The sequence below is a fragment of the Moschus berezovskii genome, chromosome 2 (genome assembly GCF_049115385.1).
Source record: "Moschus berezovskii isolate FMDL1 chromosome 2, NW_MosBer_1.0, whole genome shotgun sequence".
Classification (NCBI taxonomy): Eukaryota; Metazoa; Chordata; class Mammalia; order Artiodactyla; family Moschidae; genus Moschus; species Moschus berezovskii.
This window is the reverse complement of record NC_142461.1, coordinates 138,853,047-138,865,725: the sequence shown is the minus strand read 5'-3', so window position 1 is coordinate 138,865,725 and position 12,679 is coordinate 138,853,047. Positions and strand designations below refer to the sequence as shown.

At 45.2% G+C, this 12,679-nt stretch overlaps 1 protein-coding gene across 2 annotated transcripts in view; it reads right to left on the bottom strand.

The window, feature by feature from the left end:
- Positions 1-12,679, bottom strand: part of CYFIP1 (cytoplasmic FMR1 interacting protein 1) — a 73,408-nt gene that overhangs the window by 11,848 nt on the left and 48,881 nt on the right. For both annotated transcript variants that reach the window (XM_088831130.1, XM_088831124.1), the window contains exons 23-25: positions 8,037-8,124; positions 2,126-2,269; positions 1,778-1,868 (exon numbers count right to left, since the gene is read on the bottom strand). In XM_088831130.1, coding sequence (XP_088687256.1) covers positions 1,778-1,868; positions 2,126-2,269; positions 8,037-8,124 — 323 coding nt within the window. The remainder of the gene's footprint in view (positions 1-1,777; positions 1,869-2,125; positions 2,270-8,036; positions 8,125-12,679) is intronic.

The following is a 12,679-nucleotide window of genomic DNA, read 5'->3' as shown; positions in this document are numbered from 1 at the left end:
TTCCTGGGCCAGGGATCAAATCTGAACCCCCTGCATTGGCAGGCGGATTCTTTACCACTGGACCACCAGGGAAGTCCATGATACGGATGTTTTAAAAGGCGTATCTTGTGTTACTGCACACTAATAGACTATAGCATAGTACAAACATAACTTTATATGCATCAGGAAATAAAAAAAATTCATATGGCTTGCTTTATTGTGATAACTGGCAGCTGGCTGGAACCAGATCTGCAACATCTCTGAGGTCTGTGTATACCTTCAGAGGAGGCATCACGTTGCAATAAATGAGCAAGACCACAGTCATCTCCAGCAGAGGTAGAAAAGGTATTTGATAAAATTCAAAGTCCCTTCACAGGCACAGAAGGGAACATATTTAATATGATAAAGGACATCTACAAGAGCCCGGTAGCTAGCATCATCCTCGGTGGTGAATCTGCATGCCTTCTCCCAGAGCTCCAGAGAAAGACAGTGCATCTTCACCCCTCTCCTGGAGGTTCTGGATGTTGTCATAAGGCAGGAAAAGACACAAAGCATAAAGTCTAGGGAGCACTCTATCTATTCACTGCTGACTCCAGAATTTATAGTCACACAGAAGACCCAAAACAGGCAAAACAACACTGAGAAAAATGCTGGATACTTAAGAGATGTCAAACCTCTCATCCCATCAGGTCAGGCCCTGAGTGCTGTTCCACAATGGCCCCACAGCCCTGCCTGCCTGAGACCACCCTTTCCTCTTGGTGGTCCCCCCCACAATGAGCACGAGCGCGGGGGTACTTCCAGCAAGATGGCACTGCCTCCACAGTGGTGCCACGCCACTGCATGAGGACATGTGGAAACCAGCCTGGAAGTCCACAGCTCTCCCCCAGACCAGCTCTGGATTTGGCCTAAATGGCTTTGTCTTTGACATTTAAAATATCCACCCCTAATAAGGATCTAAGCACCAGTTTTATTATCCCAACAGTACTTGTCTACTTTCTGAGATTTGCCTAAGCCAGGACAGACCAATGGTTATTCCCTTCCCAGTGGCCAAATGGGTCACCTCACTGTCTCCTCAAACACCAACAGCAGCCCTGGCTCGTGCCAGGAACACCCAGGGGCTCAACCGCACCAGCCAACTGCCTATCAGGACAGTATCTCACTGGTGACCAACAAGATAGTTTTTCAGCTTTCAATAAAGTATTAACAGATATGAGATAAAAAGCAGTTTTAAGAGACAAGGGTTCTTGTAGTTCAATTTTATCACAAACAAAGCTCTCTGAGGTCATGAAGATTATCCATGTAGAAAGCCCCAAATCCACTGGTCAGGCCACATAGGTTCGTCTGGCACCCCAAAGACCACAGCTGGCCAGTCAGTGAGATAGGAGGCTGCCGGGCAGAGACAGACAAGCTGCACTGTCAGGGAAGCGGCCCCCTGCACGGGGCTCCCCTGCGTCCTGGGCTGCTGAAGACTAGCAGGCAGTTGGACCAGGCAGTGGTACTCCCTGCCTGACCCCCATCAGTGATCTGCAAGATCCTGGTATTGCAGGACAGCCGAGGTGCACAGGGTTCACAGCACTGTCACCCCCGACCCAGCTCTCCCACCCCTGCACACCTGCTCCTGGTTGAAAGGCTGGTTTGTTCTGTTGGAAACAATCAGGTTCTAGTTGGGCTTCCCATCTTCTCCCACTTGGGGAAGGCAGATCTGATCCCTACCAGTAATTTCCAACTTGATTTCCCTTAAGTGACTTAGGGCTGACACTGACCCTCCCTGTGCACCCCAGAGGGATGCTGTGCTCACCAGGGGAGCCGTACTCATGTCGCGGCAGCCGGCAGACTTTGGGCATCACCTCCATCAGCGTCTTCACATACTGTAGGATTGTGCCTTGCAGCTGTGAGAGATGGTCTGTGTCAACCACCAGCCACATTACCCTGCAGGCTGTCGGTGCGATGGGGACTTTTGAAAACGAATTTGTTAGTAAAATGCATGCTAATGACCCAGGACTGAGAATCACTTTGGCTGTAAAGAAAATCTCACACATAGAAGGAAGCAACCTCGATGGGAGTGGGCAGCCCCTCACCACACAGGAACTGGGTGCAGAATCCTTCGCCCAACCCTTGGAAGGAAGCCCACCAAAGGGAAACATACCAGGCTCTTGACCACCTTCAGCAGCTCTTCCATGACCACTGCAATGCCCTGGTAGCCAAGCAGCCGGCAAATGACCTGGAAGTGTGGCGGCCCAACAAAGTTCCGGTAGCTCCCATAGATGCTCGAATAGGCCAGGTTTAAAGCCTGGGGGCAGAGAACATTAGTGCCTGATGAAGCTGCCAGGTCTTTGGCGCAGCCCCATGCACACATGAAAATGAAGAATGCACATCTACATGCATGAGCACACAGTGGATCCAGGCAACCAGTCCGACTGCCCTTCATCGGTATGTATGTTTTCAACCTGAAACATGAAAATAAGCTCGCTAAAACAGAAGGAAGAAGACAAAACCATTGGTCTTCCAACATTTATTAAACTGCCAGTCCTACAGAAAATATTTTGAGGTCCTGGAATGAGAAATGAATGTATCTTAGGACCTCACTGCTGCCCCCGTTATTACTGCTCCCCGTCTCCTAAGGGAGACACACGACAATAGGTTCTGATGGGACAGTGGGTACCAGGGAGCTGGAGACAGCAGCCCCCGCATGGTGGGCAGGCAAGAAAGGTAGGCAGGGTAGTTTCTGGTAAGATGAGGCCTCCCAAGTCTGTCTAAGGACACAGGTGCACACCCATCGGGGAAACTCCTAATGTTAAGCATTCAGTGCTATGCATTTCACTCTCAGCACTTCTTTAGCTGCACCCTGCAAATTTTGATTTACTTCCTTTGAGACTTCCTCTTGCCCTAAGGATCATTTGGAAATATGTTAATTTCAGTGTCTGGAGATTTTCTTCTCTTCTCTTTTGTTACTGATTTCAAGTTTGAGTTCACTGTGGTCAGATAACACTCTGTAACATTTTGATTCTTTGAATTCTGTTGAGGTTGTTTTAATGCCCACTACATGCCGAGGTTGCTTTAATGCCGAGGATATGATCTATCTTGAGAATGCTCCATGGGTACTTGAAAGGAATGTGTGTTCTGCTGTTGTTGGGTGAAGTGTTTCACACATGTCCATGAGATCCTGTTGGCTGATGGTGTTCATTCTTCTTTGTTGCTGATTTTCTGTATACTTATTCTTTTGATTACTAAGTGAGAGGAAAGTTGACTTCCCCAACTATAACTATGGAGTTGTTCATTTCTCCTTTCACTTATGTCAGTTTCTGCTTCAAGTACTTTGAAACTGTTGTTTGGTGCATAACCATTTTGGATTGCTGTATCTTCTTGGTGGCTTGACCTTCTTCTCATTGTGTTATGTCCCTCCCTCTTTGCCCCTGATGTGTGGTACATGTTTTTCCATCCTTTTACTTATATCACTGACTTGAAGTGAGTTTCTTATGCAGTTGTACTTTTTAATCCACAGTCAATCTCTGCCTTTGAACTGTCTTTAGACTACTTACATATAGTAAGTACATATATAATTTACAAATAATGCAATTACTGATTTTTAAGTAGGCTCTTTCTTCTTCTCTTCCTGCGGGTCACTTAGACATTTTTGGAATTCTGTTGTGACATAACTGTGGTATTTCTGAGAGCATCTCTTTGCACAGGTCTTTCAGTGATGTTCCAAGTTTTACATTATATGTTATGTGAGTTAACCTATGAGCGTCCCTGGTGGTTCAGACAGTAAAGAATCTGCCTGCAATGCAGGAGAGCCAGGTTCAATCCCTGGGTTGGGAAATCCCCTGGAGAAGGGAATGGCTACCTAATCTAGTATTCTTGCCTGGAGAATTCCACGGACAGAAGATGTAATGTATATGTTGTATTGTACATTATGTAAGTTATAGGTTATATAAGTTACCACTTTTGAATGAAGTATTTTAGGATTTCTCCTTTTAGGTCTCTGTATAAAGCTGAAACTGCAATACTTTGGCCACCTCATGCGACGAGTTGACTCACTGGAAAAGACTCTGATGCTGGGAAAGGTTGGGGGCGGGAGGAGAAGGGGACAACAGAGAAAGAGATGGCTGGATGGCATCACCGACTCTGTGGACATGAGTTTGAGTGAACTCCGGGAATTGGTGATGGACAGGGAGGCCTGGCGTGCTATGATTCATGGGGTCACAGAGAGTCACACACGACTGAGCGACTGAACTGAACTGAACTGATTCTTTCCCCTTCCCGTCTTATAATTGTCTTAACTATGTCCTCTGCAAACACAGAGAACTACATAAGGACAAGAAGATTCTGAAGACCTGGACTAGCAAGTCTGGTTGTTCAGCTCTGAATGAATATCCTCAGGAGTTGCTGTTGTTCAGTTGCTAAGTAGTGTCCACCTCTTTGTGGCCCCATTGAGTGCAGCACGCCAGGTTTCCCTGTCCTTCACGGTCTCTGAGAGTTTGCTCAAATTCATGTCTATTGGTGCTATCTAACTGTCTCATCCTCTGCCTCATCCTCTCCTTTCGCCTTCAATCTTTGCAAGCATCAGGGTGTTTTCCAATGAGTCAGCCTCTTCACATCAGGTGGCCAAAGTATTGGACCTTAATCTTCAGCATCAGTCCTTCCAATGAATATTCAGGGTTGATTTCCTTTAGGATCTCCTTGCAGTCCAAGGGAATCTCAAAAGTCTTCTCCAGCACCGCAGTTCAAAAGAATCAATACTGCAGCGCTCAGCCTTCTTTATGGTCCAACTCACATTTGTACATAACTAAGGAAAAACCATAGCTTTAACTATACAGACCTTTATCAGCACACCGATGTCTCTGCTTTTAAGCCATCTAGATTTGTCATCGCTTTCCTTCCAAGGAGGAAGTGTGAAACCTCTCATCAGTCATCAACTCTCGGGGGATCATTCCATCCTCAAGGCTTATGGAGGCTATTCTAGGTGTTTTCTTTTTCTCCTGAGCACTGAACTCTGCATTCTGAGTCATGAACATCTAGAATCTCACTGCCTCTCAAAAGAACTGTTCTAGAGTGACTACACTTGAACAGAAAGGAAAACTGGGATATCACACCTTGTTTCTTATATGAGTAGAAAGCTGGAAACCCACCGACATGTAAAATCAGGCTTTTCCTGGCTCCGTTCCTGGAGGCTGGCTTTTCCTGGAGTGCCAGAGATTGGTGGCACAACCTTCATTTCTCTTTTCTCTTTTTGGCTGCAACACCTGGTATGTGGGATCTTAGCTCCCTGATCAGAGACGGAACCAGTGTTCTCTGCAGTGGAAGCACAGTTAACAACTGGACCACCACGGAAGTCCCAGAACTTTCTCTCTGCTCTTTTCTGATGTGGATTCCAGAAATAGTCATCCTCATGGAGTAAATGACAATAATAAATATGCCATCAAAAAAAAAAAAAAACAAGGGTTTTGTGACAATGACATGTGTTCTATCTGCTTTGCATCACATAAAATGTGTTTGTGATAGCCGTGAACTGTCCCAGAAGACGGATACTCAAATACTTTCCAGCTATAGTAAAAGCAAATTAAAAAATAAATACATTCCCTATTCTTCACAATCTTTAAAGTAAAAGCCCTGTTAATTTTACCAGTGATGATATACAGTAAACTTACTCTCCTGAAGTACTGTTTTCATTATACTGGCAAGTGGAAAATTATACTTAGAAAGTTGTGTTCTACTTGAAATGTATGAGACAGCTGCGTGTTAATTTCCTGTGTGTTACTTCTAATATTATGCTGCAGGTCTGTTTCGTTTCTCATCCTGCATACTGCATATTCTCCCCACCCCACCTCCTTTAACATACCCAAACTGTACAGTTAGTGTTTATGTATAGGGAACACTCCTTGGGAGGCAAGTGTTGAAGATGGCAGAGGACCAATTTGGCAAAGAAGCTGGATCTGTCACTTGCCACTTTGAAAAAACCTACTCAAGCAGAACACCGATGCGGCTCCTCTTCTAGGAAGCCTGACTCTGCCAGTCTTCTGCTCACCTTTGTTGTTGTTGAGTCATGAAATCATGTTGACTCTCTGCAACCCCATGGACTGACTGCAGCCCACCAGTCTCCTCTGCCCTCTACTATCTCCTGGAATCTGCACAAATTCATGTCCATTGAATCAGTGATGCTGGAATTCTGTCAGAATCACACCGTTGTTGCTATGTTGCTTCCAACTCTGTGACCTCATGGACTGCAGCACACCAGGCTCCTCTGTCGTTTGTTCAAATTCATGTCCATTGAGTTGGTGATGCTCTCTAACCATCTCGTCCTCTGTCGCCCCCTTCTCCTCCTGCCCTCAATCTTTCCCAGCATCAGGGTCTTTTCCAATGAGTTGGCTCTTCACATCAGGTGGCCAAAGTACTGGACCTTCAGCTTCAGTACCAGTCCTTCCAATGAATATTAAGGGTTGATTTCCTTTAGGACTGACTGGTTTGATCTTCTTGCAGTCCAGGGGAATCACATAGAGAGCATGTTAAAGTCTGACAGCACCACTGTACAGTTGTTTCACACAGATATTCTGTTTTCTTCTTTTTCCTGAATTGGCCCCAAACAAAGCATAGCGGTGTCATTTCATTACCCAAAGACGAAGACACCATCCTGAATCTATTTGAAACTTGTGAGTTCAACTCACTGGCACTAAAGATAATCAAGCAATTACTCCTGATTTCATTTTTGGAGCTGAACATACTCTCATCAGCAAGGGGTGGCCGTGGACTAGTTTCCAAGGTTGGGAGGGAGTGCAAACAGGAACACAGTTTTGTTGTTTAGTCACTAAGTTGTGTCTGACTCTCTTGTGGCTCCCGTGGACTACAGCCCACCAGGTTTCTCTGTCCATGGAATTTCACAGGCAAGAATACTGGAGCGGGCTGCCACTGCCTTCTCCAGAAATTTCTATCTTAATCACCAAAGTTTCTAGTTCTGTCTTCTAAAATTACACAAAACTTCTTTTAGTTCCAAGGGGGTTAAATGCTGTATTTTAATTCCAAAAGGAGGTGCATTAGAGCACTTATTCTAGTCCTTTTAAAGTTATCCACTTCATGCCCTTACCAAGTGATGGATGAGAAAGGCTGAACCCACATATGAGCCCAAATTGTATTATCTACCCACTTCCAAGGTGGAAACCCCGCTGCACGTCTGAGTTCCCGCTACATCTGCAGTGAGAGGACGGAAACGAAAGGCTCACGCTCTGAGAAGGCACCCAGGCCACACCTTGGCAGAGGGTGGGCTGGGCACCCAGCTTCACCCCACCAGCTGCTCAGACACCGTGACGGTGTCTTCCTGTGCAGTCCCAGAGCACGGACATCACCTGGGTGTGGGGAAGAGGCAGAGTCTTGGGCCTCGTGTTCCACCCACCCGCCACGTGTCCTACCCGCACAGCTGCTCAGCAGCGGTACCGAGCAGGGGGCTTTCACCTCTGACCCCCAGCCCCAAGCCTGTGAGGCGGGTGCTGTGGTCAGTTAGTCTGCTGCCACGCTTTTTATGACGATGACGTATTATTGCCCCTGTAACGTACTTCACTTTGTACTTGTCTGACTTATTTCCTTAGGAGTCTGACTTCCTACAAGTGAGACTATTTAAATACTGATGGATACAGACGGCCTCCTAGGATTCTGTGTACTCCGACAGCCACACTTAAGGCAGCATACATCACGATGTAGAAAGGTGTTAACTGAAGGACACAATCACGTTTTGTCTGTGGCATGACGTGCAGATGTACTTGGTCACTCAGTCATGTCTTTGCGACCCTGTGGACTGCAGCCTGCCAGGCTTCTCTGTCCATGGGATTCTCCACGTAAGAATCCTGGAGTGGGTTGCCATTTTTTTCTCCAGAGGATCTTCCCAACCAAGAGATCGAACCCGAATCTCCTGCATGGGCAGGCAGATTCTTTACCACTGAGTCACCTGGAAAGCCCTATGTGGAATGATACATTTAAATTATTGTAACTAAACTGATTCAAACAACTTCAAAATACACTTCACTGTGAACTTAAAAATCATAATACAATATAAACACAAAAGAACTTACCTTTGATCCATGCAAATACTGAGGCTGTGCATTTGGCTGTTTATCTCTTTGAAATTCTTGAGAAAATGGTAATACTGTCCGAACAAATCTAAACAAGATTTTAAAAAGAGAAAGAAAATCAAAAATTTAATGGTACTTCTTTAAAATTGAGAACTTTTCTATTACTCATCAATTAAATCTTCCTCCCAATTAATCATCACATAGGAAATCAAAATCCATATTAGGAATGAGCTATAAATACTCTGAAGTTTGATAAATGTATTCAAAGTTCAAAGAAACAGAGTGAGAACACCAGGGCCCTTCTAGAACATAAAGAGAGTCTCCAGAGTGGGCACCAGAACCATTTCAGGCCTAATTCAGCTTCTGAAAAGGGGCCTGTGGATACAGCAATGATGCCAGTAGGAAGGCAGATTTGGGCAGTGATGTGGTCACTTAGGTCACTGGGTACGAACTAACAGAAGATGCGTCCAAAAACACATTTGTGGAGCCAAGAGACTGTGGCTTCATAATGGATTAGGAGCCATTGAAAATGCAACGGTTGGATCTTAAAGCAGAAATATAAAAATTGACTAAGTTTCATCAGACAGGTTCATTTAAACATATTAAACTCTCACAAAGAAGCATGATAAAAAACAAGTCATAGATACTAAAAAGCTACAGTCATGAAGACAGTATGGTACTGGAACAAAAACAGAATACAGACCAATGGAACAAGATGGAAAGCCCAGAAATAAACCCACGCACCTATGGGTACCTTATTTTCGACAAAGGAGGCAAGAATATACAATGGGGCAAAGACAGCCTCTTCAATAAATGATGCTGGGAAAACTGGACAGCTACATGTAAAAGAATGAAACTAGGACACTTCCTAACACCATACACAGAGATAAACTCCAAATGGATTAAAGACCTAAATGTAAGACCAGAAACTATAAAACTCCTAGAGGAAAATACAGGCAGAACACTTGATGACATAAATTAAAGCAAGATCCTCTATGACCCATGTCCTAGAGTAATGGAAATGAAAAGAAAAGTAAGCAAGTGGGACCTGATTAAACGTAAAAGCTTTTGCACAGCAAAGGAAACTATAAGCAAGGTGAAATGAAAACCCTCAGAATGGGAGAAAATAAAAGCAAATGAAACAACTGACAAAGGATTAATTTCCAAAATATACAAGCAGCTCATACAGCTCAATACCAGAAAAACAAACAATCCAATCAAAAAGTGGGAAAAAGACCTAAACAGACATTTCTCCAAAGAAGACATACAGATGGCTAACAAGCACATGAAAGATGCTCAACATCGCTCATTATTAGAGAAATGCAAATCAAAACTACAATGAGGTACCATCTCATGCCAATCAGATGACCATCATCAAAATGTCTGCAAATAATAAATGCTGGAGAGGGTGTGGAGAAAATGGAATGCTCTTGCACTGTTGGTTGGAATGTAAATTGATACAGTCACTATGGAAGATGGTATGAAGATTCCTTAAAAAACTAGGAATAAAACCACCATATGACCCAGAAATCCCACTCCTAGGCACATACCCTGAGGAAACCGAAACTGAAAAAGACACATGTATCCCACTGTTCATTGCAGCACTATTTACAATAGCTAGAACATGGAAGCAACCTAGAGGTCCATCGACAGATGAATGGATAAAGAAGTTGTGGTATATATACACAACGGAATATTAGCCATAAAAAGGAACGCATCTGAGTCAGTTCTGATCAGGTGGATGAACCTAAAGCCTATTATACAAGTTGAAGTAAGTCAGACAGAGAACGATAAATATCGCACACTAACATATATATGGGAATCTAGAAAGATGATACTGCAGAGTCATTTGCAGGGCAGCAGTGGAGAAACAGACGTACGGAACAGACTTATGGGCGAGGGGAGCGGAGAGGGGAGGCTGAGATGTACGGGGAGACTGACACGGCAACTGTGTTACTGTGTTTCATGGAAACAGGTAAAATTTGCTCTATGTCTCAGGAAACTCAAACAGGGGCTCTGTATCAACCTAGGGGGGTGGGACGGGCAGGGGGATGGGAGGGGGCTTCAAAAGGGAGGGGATATGTGTACACCTATGGCTGATTCACGTTGAGGTTTGAGAGAAAACAGCAAAACTCTGTAATGTAATTATCCTTCAACTAAAATATAGATTAAAAAAAAGTCATGGATTTGTTAATTATTAAATTCTAAGAACTCGATTAACATATATCACACTTTAATAAATAAAAAAGAGTATAACTGTCAAAACACTAACAGCTCATGAAACAAACACCTGCGGCCAAGGGGAGGAGCGGCCTGTGGCTCTGAGCACACTGGTGTGGAGGCCTCACGGTGCTGAGTGGCTGGACTTTGCCCTTAACTTTTAAAGAATGCTGAATTTTGGGGGTCAGGTGGGTAAACTGCTTGCAAGTCAGCTGGTCTGTTAGGGTGTAAAGCCCAGTGTCTACTGGGCTTGCCAGGTAGCTCAGCTGGTAAAGAATCCGCCTGCAACTCAGGAGACCCCAGTTTGTTTCCTGGGTCAGGAAGTTCCCCTGGAGAAGAGATAGGCAAATCACTCCAGTATTCTTGGGCTTCCTTGGTGGCTCAGATGGTAAAAAATCCACCTGAAGGACTTCCCTGGTGGCCCAGTGGCTAAGTCTCCAGGCTCCCAATTCAGAGGCCCCAAGTTCAATCCCTGGTCAGGGAACTAGATCCCACACGCTGCAACTAAGCCCAGGTGCAGCCAAATAAATAAATATTAAAAAAAAAATCCACCTGAAATGTGGGAGACCCAGGTTGGGAAGATCCTCTGGAAGCATGGCAACCCACTCCAGTATTCTTGCCTGGAGAATCCCCATGGACAGAGGAGCCTGGTGGGCTACAGTCCATAGGGTCACAAAGAGTCGGACATGACTGAGTGACTAAGCACGGCACACAAAGTAGTCACTACCCTAGTGCTGGTACTAAGATAGGCCCTGCTGGCAACTGTATCGAATGCCTGAGTATTCAGGGAGCTTTACCCACTCTGACAGGCAGCCTCAAATGACTCCTAGTCCTAGTGAGCTCTGGAAACAATTCCATCTACCATTCCCTGGCAGCTGTTCTTCTACCAGCCTTGTGGAGTTCAACGCAGCTCACACAGTTTAATATTTAAGAGTGGGGACTTCCTGGTGGTCCAGGGGTTAACTCCCTGTGCTACCGTTGCGGCAGATACAGGTTACATAGGTAGTCAGGGAACTGAGATCCTGAATGCTGTGGTTATGGCCAAAAACAAAAAAAAAACACACCAAAAATCCACCAAACCAACACACACACAAAAAAAAACCCCACAAAATACATACTCAAGCAAAGAGGGCTTCCTGGTGGCTCAGATGATAAAGAATCTGCCTGTAATGCAGGACACCCGCCTTCGATCCCTGGGTTGGAAGATCCCCGGAGAAGGAAATGGCACCCCACTCCAGTATTCTTGCCTGGAGAATCCCATGGACAGAGGATTCTGGGAGGCTATAGTCCACGGGGTCGCAGAGTCCGGACACGACTGAATGACTAACGCACACAAAGGGCCCCTAAGCTGGTGTCAGGAGCTCCTCCTCTGGCTTCTCTCTCCTCTCCCATACTCGGCCGCGCACACCCAGCCATCTCAGCTTCTTTGTCTCCTCCACCAAGCAAGACCTCCAAAGTGCTTTCAGGTAGGAATTCACTTCCTTTCCCTCAAGGAAACATCCAGTGAAAACAGTTGTTTCATAAATGCTGTCCAGTTTTCCACTTGTTTAAGGGCAAAGAGTAAATTCAAACCCTGTTACTCCATTATCTCAAATAACTTTTAAACACCACATCTTGATTATACACATTTCTCAATCTAAGGACAAAAAAATGATTGTCTAAAGACAAACACTGATTTCTAGTTAATAGGTTTGTGCTTCACAGTCAGAGGTTCAGTAATTCTGAAACTAATCTCTTCATGTCCTGGAATTAAGCAAATGAATAAATACATTAAGAATGACAAAATAAGAATTCTCAGTATAGAAGGAAGTTAAAAAATGGAAATGAAGCCAGTGTCGCTGAACTGGAATTGAAGACAAAGCTGTGTAAATTCACGGTTTCAATATAGAGAGAGCTGGGCACAAGTAACATGCAAGTGAACTGAAAGCCGCTCAGTCGTGTCCGACTCTTTGTGACCCGTGGACTACACAGTCCATGGGATTCTCCAGCCAGAATACAGGAGTGGGCGGCCTCTCCCTTCTCCAGGGGATCTTCCCAACCCAGGGACTGAACCCAGCTCTCCCACACTGCAGGCGGATTCTTCACCAGCTGAGCCCCAAGGGAAGCCGAACAAGTAGTACGCGTGTGCGCTAAGTCTCTGCAGTCGTGCCTGACTCTTTGTGGCCCTATGGACTGCAGCCCGCCAGGCTCCTCTCTCCATGGGAGTCTCCAGGCTTAGAATACTGGAGTGGGTTGCCATGCTCTCCTCCAGGGGATCTTCCCAACCAAAGGACTGAACCTGTGTCTCTGATATCTCCTGCATTAGCAGGCAGGTTCCTTCACCACCAGCACCACCTGGGAAGCCTGGATACAAGGAGCCACACACGTACACATTATGGGTTTGTGTCCCCCCAGAAGATAACTTGAAGTCTGAATTACTAGCA